Raw genomic sequence first — 9,425 nt, forward strand, 5'->3', positions numbered from 1 at the left:
TAGATCTTCCTATATCCATTCAATCAAGCAGCCTAAAAGATGTCTCCAAGCTTGAGGTATCCCCAGGCAAGATTCCCTATAGTCTAAGCATAGGCATAATCAAATTACCTGAAGTATATAAAACATTGTCTGGAGGTAGAGTGCTATCTCTTGCGTTCTACATAAATATCTATACTGGATACTTCTTATTTAAAAAATAATTAAAAACTAAACCTCTTCTACCCCTTTCAAAAGTGAATTTATAACCCAAGTTGATGTTAATAGAAATGTTAATGACGTAGGTAGAGGGTGCCCCTAAACAGATACCTGATGATTTAGCCCAGACTAATTCTACTACATAATTTCCAAGTAAGCATGAATATAAGGTAAAGGATCAGGAATCCAAAATGACAGAATTAACTATAAGCTTACAGTATGAACTATGGCTACAAAATTTCCCTGTCCACAGAGGTAGTAAAATCCACTTAGAAGAAAAAGGAAAGAGCACAGACTCAAGTCAAAGATACAGTGTTCCACTCACAGCTAGGATGTTTCTACCCATGTGACTTTTGGTAAGTTACTTAACCTTCTTGGGTTTCAAGCTTTTTCATCTAGAAAATCAGAAGGTTAGACTAGAAGGCCTTACAGCTTCCTTCTAACTCTAGAACTAGGATCCTATGATTCACTGTAACTAAAGAAGAAAAGAAAATGCCAAAGGTGAACCAATTATTTCCAAAGGAGAAACAGTTATATATTTTCAAAGACAACCTGTTACTTAGTGTGGGCAGACAAGGTTCTTGCAAGTGGCAATATGTCCTAATTTATAATGTGCCACCACTATCACCTTTAGACCAACTCAGGTACACTAAGATCAAGAGACAACAGAAAAGTAACCTACTTTGCAGTATAATTGGGCTTGTGATCACAGTCTGCCACAACCTTAAAAGAACTATTTAAGGTGGGGGGGGGCAAGGAGGGAGGGGTGCACATGTAAGGGTTATAGCTCTATTGAATATATCAGACACTAGGACCACAGTTTCTTAAGAGCCTACTGTGTGCCAAGCACTGTGCTGAATGCTGGGGTTACAAAAAGAGGCAAGACAGTGCCTGCCCCCAAGGAGCTCACAGTCTAATGGGGGAGACAATAAGCAAGCTAATATGTATGAACAAGGTATATACAGGAAAAATAGGAAATAATTAACAGAAAAAAGGCACTAGAATTAAAAGGGGATGGGTGGGTAGAACATGATCAGACTTGCTTTTTAGGAAGATCAATTTGATACCCAAGTAGAAGATGGATTGGATGGAGAAAAGACTTATGGCAGGCAGACCCCAACCCCCCCACCCTCACCCCACCATAGCTATTACAATATGCTAGGTCTGAGCTGATGAGGGCCTATACTGGGGTGGGGCAATGTTAGAGGAGAGCAGGGGGTGTATGAGAGATGTCAGGAGGGCAGAAACAGTAGCACTTGACCACTAGTTAGTTTGGAGGTGAGGTTGGTGAAAGAGGGCCAAGAGTCTCCTGAAATATTGCTAAGTAAAAGGAGAGATCTTGAGCACTTTATGAACAATTTCCTGAGGAACAACTGGCCCATTTCTGAGTATATGACCCAAGATAGGGAAGTGATGTAAAGAAAGCTAAGATTACATTGTCAAAGGTAGATAGGTTGGATTTGATTGAAAGGCCTAAGGAAGAACAATTAGGGGGATATTGATGTTGTCAAAGTAGGTATTACTAGGCCAAATAATGTGAGAAATTAGAGAATTATTAGAATTAAATTAGAACAATAATTATTAAATTAGAAAAATTAGAGAAACTTCTATAGTGTCTGAAATAGAAAAAAAAAAGGTATTAGAATCCCTTATCATAAGCAGTATTAAGCTGAAAACTTTGTGAAAACTTTTTAGAAAAATCTAAAGTGGTTAATGTAAATTATGAGTAATATGGATGCTGTATTCCTAAAATACTGGTGCCTGGCAATGTATCTTAAGCCACAGAGAGGGCTTTTAGCTAAAAGAATGCCTTGTGACTTCAGAAATAACTACACTGAGAGCACACCCATTGGTACTCGTCCATCAACTGTTTTTCAGTTGATTTTGGAGCAGATGTAAACTATCTGCCCTATTGTGGTACAAGAGAGCTTTTCTGAGATCCTTGTTATGCTATCACAGAGTATTAGGGTGCAGTTTCCTCAATAGCCTAGACATCTCAAGTGCTCAAACTTACAGATCTTTGGAACTTTTCTGCCTGCCTGCCCTAGCCTGGTGTAAGTCTGAACCTCGACTTTGCATGTCCAATGCAGTTACAGGGAGAATTTTTTGTCCAGACCACTGCTAGATGTCACAGGACAAAAAATGCTAGAACAGAATCAGGAAGATCTGAGTTCAAATCCAGCTTCAGACACTTTGCTATGTAACCCTGAACAAGTCACTTAATGGTCTGCCTCAGTTTCTTCATCCATAAAATAGGGATGATAACAACACTGACCTCTCAGGATTGTTGTGACGATATAAGAAGATATTTGTAAAGCACCTTACAAACCTCAAAACACATGTTCCTTAGGTGTCTGATTCTCTACTTATAATATCTATGCATCTCTGCTTTTCCTGCTGATGCTGGTTTTATTTACAAGAGAGTGAGTCCCAGCTTTATGGAGGAATTTTTTTTGTTGTTACTTGTATTACAATGCCATGTCAGTAAATATTTTCACTTTGAGTTAATAATGTCTTCTGGCTGACTACTGAAAGGTAAACAGATCAGTGAGGGACTTGTGAGCTACAGTTTTAAGGGTACAGATCCACACAGAGTACCTTAAATCTAGGGTGACGTTCTGCCACAGCAAAGGTGTCAAACTCCCAGCCTGCCACACCAAGTGCCCTGCAAAACTCCTGAGTAGGGCACAAACCAGATTAAAGCGTGATTGAGAAATGTTTAACGAAATACATAAAAATGTAACACAACCTAGATAATGTTGATTTGTGGTTTTCTAAATCCATAGTCAGCCTCTGGGATCTATTTCTATTTGAGTTTGACACCACTGCTCCAAGGCATGATCCTGTGAGTCTGGGTATCTCCAGGTGTTACATACATATGTCAAATCTTTATTTCACTAAGAATTACAGTTTCTCAGAACGGAAGGGGACCTTAGAACTATGTAGTCTAATAAGAAATACCCATTCTAGGTGTCATAGCATGATCTGCTTTTTGAAGAAACATAGAGAAATTATTACTATGTTTCTTCATTGTGCAGGAAAAGGCAGAGAATATTTAGAGAATACAGAGTGATTAGAAGAAAATATCTTTCAAATAGAGAAAAACATTTTGCTTTTCTTAAGTGGCATAGGTATTATTCAGAGCAAACTACTGCAGACCAAGATTACAATACTGCTTATACTCCAGGTTCTGGATCCATTTATACTCCCCCAAAATTTGGGGGGCTATAAGGGATTCAGAATTATGCCATTTAGACATGACACATCTGACAATGTGCTTTCATGATTGTTCCCAGAAAATTGAAATTGTTCTATGCAAAGAGCCCAGAACTAGAACACAGAATACATCATCTTATCAGCTAACTGCACAAGCTAGAGAGAATGTTGTCTGCTACCCTAAATCAATAGCATCCCCAAATTCCCCAAATCAAGACTTTGCCCTAGAAGCAAACTCAGCCTTCCAGGGATCTACAACCAGATTCATTCACAGTCTGCCAGGGGACCACAGCCAAAAACACCCACAAACCATTTATGCTGGAGTCAGTGCTTCTCTACAGACTTTTAACTCTTCAGTCAATCTCTCTATCACAGTCTCCCACTAATGTTCATTGATATATTTCAGCTGCATGACTGATCTCCACATCCTTAATATTTCCAACACATTCCCCAAAACCCATGGGTATTCCTATATCTGATTCCCTTATAGTCTGTGGGTGCAGAGTAAACTGGGAATAGTTTATAATCCCTTCTGCCTTCAACACACTCATCTTTCAATTCAGAATTCCCCAGGGTCCAACACAAAACATAATAAATTGATTTGGCTACACACACTATAGATCCCGGTTAATTTAGGAGAAATTGTGGAGCATAAGAGAACAGGGGAATAACTAATTCAGCATGTTAACTAAGGACCTCCCCAATGGGGGGAACAGTGCAAAGCACCAGGACAAGTAAAAAAAAAAATTATGTAATAATATCGCAGGCTTTGCAACCGGAAAGCACCCCAGAAAACTGTCTTCAAACATTTGAAGGGCCGCCACTATGGAAAATGGGACTCTACTTGGTCCCAGTGGGTAGTACTAGGAGTAAAGGGTAGAACCTACAAAGAGGAAAATGTTAGGCTTTGTATACATAGAATTTCTCTTTCTGAAAACATTAGCTCCTTGAAAGGTAAGTGCAGTCTCATTTTTTCTTTCTATCCCTATCACAGTGCCCTGAATGTAGTAAGCACTTAAACTCCATTGAATTCAATTAGCAATTAAGAGCTATCCCAACCTAGAATGCACTGCTTTGAAAGATCCTCGGGCAAAAGCCCTTTGTGGAAGGGGCACGTTGTAGAGTAGATTCTGATTTAGGTATGGATTGGATAAGCAGCTATTCCTAGTTCTGAAATCCTGTGAGTCTATAAATCAGCCATTCTCTTAAAGAGTCACAAGTTTCTTCTTTCAAGGTGTCTGCCTTTCTCTGTATGGCACCTAATCAGTGTTTCCTAGACTTTTATTCTAGGTCTGATAGGGGGAAAGATTTCAGACCTACACCCCAGGTTTTTCTTTCATTGTGTAGGCTGTCTAAGGCCAGCCTGGCATGTCAGATTGGTTCTTCAGAAAAGTCTCACACATAACATAAACAAAGAAGAAAATGAAGCTACTCTCAAGTAAAGATCCCTAGGTGTGTCAGGGATTTCTGGGTTAAAAGGATCATGAAGTACAGGACAATGATTTCATGATAATGCAAATAATTTTTTATTGTTGAAAAAGTTGAAATCACATTTCAGTTTATTTGTGTCTACACAGGCTCCATCGCTGTCCTCGGAAGCCTACAAGGATTTATGAAGAATTAGATTTGAGTTGCCCGGTGACTGAATATTCAGAAAAATATATCAACTTTGAAAATGTTATTCCTTCACAAAATATTAAATCTGCAAAGCACAAACATCAAGCAGATGGTGGCAAAATGTAAGAAATAATAGCAATTAAGTAAATAGCCCACATTGCACTTTATAAGCTATTTCTAGCTTTTAAAAATGTTTTATTGATATTTTATTTTTTATGATGTTATTGTCCCTTCCTAATGACTCCCCTTACCCAACAGAACTCTCTCCTGCAACAAACAAGTTCTGCTGAGTAAAAACAAATCCACACATTGACCAGTTTTGAAAATGTATAGTTCATTCTGCACCTATTTATCCACCATCCTTTTGCTAAGTGTCATGAGGCATGCTTCATTTTCATGTTGTCTTGGTCATGGGTAGTCACCTTTGGTCACAATTAGACAATATGTTAATAAGAGTCCTAATGCACTTATCTTTTACAGTCTTGTGGTCATATGTCACTTGTTCTGATTTTGCATACCTTGCTTTCCATCAGATCATATAAGTCTCCCCAGGTTCCTTTGAATTCTTCATGTTCATCACGTCTTCTTGCATTAACATTTCATTTCACATTTTGGTTAGTCATCCCTCCAAATCAATGGATACCCACTTTCCTTCTACTTCTTTGCTATTACAGTATTTTTTCTATATATGGGACATCTCCTTCAGTCTTTGACCCCCTTGGGGTATATGCCTAGTAGTGGCATCACTCAGGTCAAAGGCTACATACAGTTTAGTGACTTCATAAATATTATTCCAAACTGTTTTTCAAAACAGTTGGGCTAATTGACACCTCCACCAGCAGTACCTATTCACCTTCTTCCCATACTCTGCCCTGATGCTACACCAAGCCAAAATCTACTGTCTGCTGCAGTTAGGATAGGTTTAAGGGAATGGGGGATTGAAATACAAATACAAGAATCATGTTATCTGTGTCCCATCCTCTTTCATAGCTGGGGAGGATTGGAGCCCTTTGCTACTCCTGGAATAGGCCAGAATCTGGAGCCTATTACTTGGCCATTTGTGATCTCTCAGCCTGTCTTTGTTAGAGTAAGATAACTGATGTCCCTCTTTACCTCTTCTGTTGGTTTTTCCTTTGCTGCACCTTTCCCATTCTAAGTCAGTTTCTTGAGAAGGACAGACTTGGCTCACATCTTTCATATCGGCTTCCTTGCTAGAAGTGGGATTCTTTTTTAATATTAAACTAGTAACTTGTGCTGAAGTAGAGATGACCTAAGAAGAAACCCAACCACTTGACTGAAGATAAAGAATAGTGAGGAGAGGAAAAAAAATAGAAGAAAAAAGGTAAAGTTATTCTGAAGCTTACATTCTGGTGGAGATTTTTCTGTCACTATCCATACTTGCTTGGTTGATCATCTGTTTTATCTTCTCTGATATTTTCCTACTTTTCCACACATCAGCTTTCTTCAATTTTTATTTTCACATTGCTCCATCTTGTTTTTCATTTGTTTATGCCAACATCCTGGTATCCTTCTGATTTAGGTAGAGTCCAATCCACTTGTGTATAGCATTGATGGAAAACTTCAGCCCTTAGGCTAAAGGCAGTCCTTGACTTCATTTCATCCAGTCCTTTTATAAAAGTCTTAGTCACTACAATTCCAAGAAAAATTTCCCTCAAGTGGGTATCTATGGATTTCCAATTAAGAGTAGAATTTCTGAAGGTTTAAGAATAAAAAAGAAAGGGGCAGCTAGGTGGCAGAGTGAGTAGAGCATGGACCCTGGAGTCAGGAGGACCTAAATTTAAATCTGGTGTCAGACACTTAACACTTACTAGCCGTGTGACCTTGGGCAAGTCACTTAACCCCCCCCCAAAAAAACCGCTCCAAAAAAAAAAGAAAATGTGTGGGCTGAATAGTCTGAATAGCATTGACTTACTCCAAAGTTCTCAGTTGCAACGCCACAATATTTCAGAGACTATGCCCCAGAAACCCAAGGAGGCTGATGACTTTGCACACAAAGGTAAGTGAATCATATTCATAGCTGGGTGAGAAACAGGATTTTATTCCATAATTTGCAGTTGTCCTGCCTGGCTAATCCTAGGTAAGAAGTTAAAAAAATACTGATCAGCTTGACCTTATGAGGGGTAAGGCATGGCACCATCATGGTATAGCAGAAAGCTGTGGATTTGGAGTCAAAGACTCTGAGTCTGCAGCCTGGTTCTTTTATTTATTATCTGTGTGATATCAACCAAATTACAACTCCATTAGCCTTTTGCCTTTCTTTGCATTCTCAATGCCTAGCATAGTACTTTGCACATAGTTCATACTCAATAAATACTTGCTGAGTAGACTTAACTTTTTGGACCACATTTTCTTCATCTGTAAAAATGAAAGTGTTACAAAAGATGAACTCTGACATCTCTTCCAGTTCTAAATTTAAATTCCTATAATAAACACCCAGAAAGACAGAAGGTAAAAAAAAATTGTCTAATCTAGAATATCAGGCTAATTTAATTTCTTACCATAGAAGAAGAACAGACTTAGTAGAAATAGGCTATCTACAATACCTATATAGAGATAGATATGCCTAGACTTGGGACAGTCCACTGGTTCTATCAGTGAAATGGGACATAGATTGTTGGAACTGAAAAAGGCATTAGAGGCCACTTTAACCTTATTTTACAAACGAGGAACTTGGGATCTAGAAAACTTGAGTGGCTTCACTAGCCACTTAGTGGAAGAGCCTGGACTAAAACCCTGTTCTCATAGAACCCAAGTATATTGTCTTTCCCCTTAGGACCTTCATTTCATGGAAGGAAGACCCAGAATGTCAGATTTGAAGCTGGAAGGGAACTTAGAGTCCTAGAGTCCATCTAGCCCAATCCTCTCATTTTGCAGATGAGGAAACTAAGACCTACAGGGTTAAGCTAACCTGCCCTTGTCACACAAGTACTAAAGGACAGAAGCAAGATATGAATCCAGGCCATGTGACTCTAAAGATAGCATACTTTCCATGGTACCACACATCTCTCCAAAACATCACTGAATGGGCAGGTGTTGAATTTTCTTTATCACTTCCAGTACTTAAAATATTGATAAAGTTCAGAGGAAGTCTACACTGAACACATAGGACTTAGTTGTTCATTTTCATCTCTGAGAAACATATCAAGTAGCAAGAAACACAGTGGAAATGATTGTGGGGCCACTACTCCTGATCTTTGAGAGATTACAGAGACCAGAAAAAGGTGCCACACATGGTAAAAGTGTTAGGACCTCTAACTCTGAACTTCTTATAATAGTGCTTGGTTTCATGTTTCATGCTTCAAATCCCCCAAACCCTCAGTACCCATATTTCATGAAGTAAAAAATAAATACACTTTATGGAATGTCCCATGTTATGTTACTTCAGGTCTGAATACCTTCCCTGTGACACATATCAAGAAATGGTTCATGCACCAGAAGGACACAAGCCAAAAATGGCGGACACTGATATGACAACCACCTATAAGCAGAATTTTAATTTATACCCAGTACAACCTGCTGAAACAATGAGGCCTCTGAACAGACATCTTATTAAAAAAGAAAAGCTGGATACTCTTCCTACCTATAAAGGTAATGGCACACATTTTTAAAAGGACTAACATATAACCAGCACTTATTTTTAGTGTAGTGATGTAGTGATTTTTAGATACTTTTCATAAACATTGTTGGGGCAAATATGAGCTTTTTAAATGTCTTTGAAAGGAAATATATGTATGTATGTATGCACACATGTGTACACATATAAACACACATGTGTATCAACACATAAACATTATATGTGTGTATATGTTTGTTTGTTTTTTGGTGAGGCAATCAGGGCTAAGTGATTTGCCCAGGGGTTACCCAGCTAACACATATCAAGTGTCTGAGGCCGGATTTGAACTCAGGTCCTTCTGACTCCAGAGCTGGTACTCTATCCACTGCGCCACTTAGCTACCCCCATATATATATATATGATTTCAAAGACATTTTGGTAGCTTATGTTTGTATAGGAGGGTAGTGACCTAGTCAATATCTGTACCTTAGAAAGAAAAGATGCTTTGGCAGCTGTGTGGTGGATGGATTTGAGAGAGGGGAGAATGCAAATAGGCCAGTTTAGATGCTATTAAGATAAACAAATTGAGTGAGGTTTTGAGAGAACCTCAGTGAAGATGGTGACTAAGGGGTGAAGTGAAGAACATCTAGAAATGTTGTAGAAGGCCTCGAATCCCAGATTTTATTTGAGAGGCAAGAGAGCCACAGAGCAAATGTTACATGAATTCATCTGTATATGAAAAAAATAATAAAAAATGTTATGCAAGGGGTTAGAGATGGGAAGAAGATACAGTAGCCCAGGAAAGTGGTAATGAGGGCTTTTA

General features: G+C 38.6%; 1 protein-coding gene across 2 annotated transcripts in view; it reads left to right on the plus strand.

The window, feature by feature from the left end:
- The window catches only part of SAXO2 (stabilizer of axonemal microtubules 2), a 31,763-nt gene that overhangs the window by 13,166 nt on the left and 9,172 nt on the right, over nucleotides 1-9,425 (plus strand). For both annotated transcript variants that reach the window (XM_069098700.1, XM_069098701.1), the window contains exons 2-3: nucleotides 4,989-5,150; nucleotides 8,435-8,637. In XM_069098700.1, the coding sequence (XP_068954801.1) occupies nucleotides 4,989-5,150; nucleotides 8,435-8,637 (365 nt within the window). The remainder of the gene's footprint in view (nucleotides 1-4,988; nucleotides 5,151-8,434; nucleotides 8,638-9,425) is intronic.

Source organism: Petaurus breviceps, unplaced genomic scaffold (assembly GCF_028583685.1).
Source record: "Petaurus breviceps papuanus isolate PSGF00001 unplaced genomic scaffold, PetGlider_PUasm1.0 37, whole genome shotgun sequence".
Taxonomy (NCBI): Eukaryota; Metazoa; Chordata; class Mammalia; order Diprotodontia; family Petauridae; genus Petaurus; species Petaurus breviceps.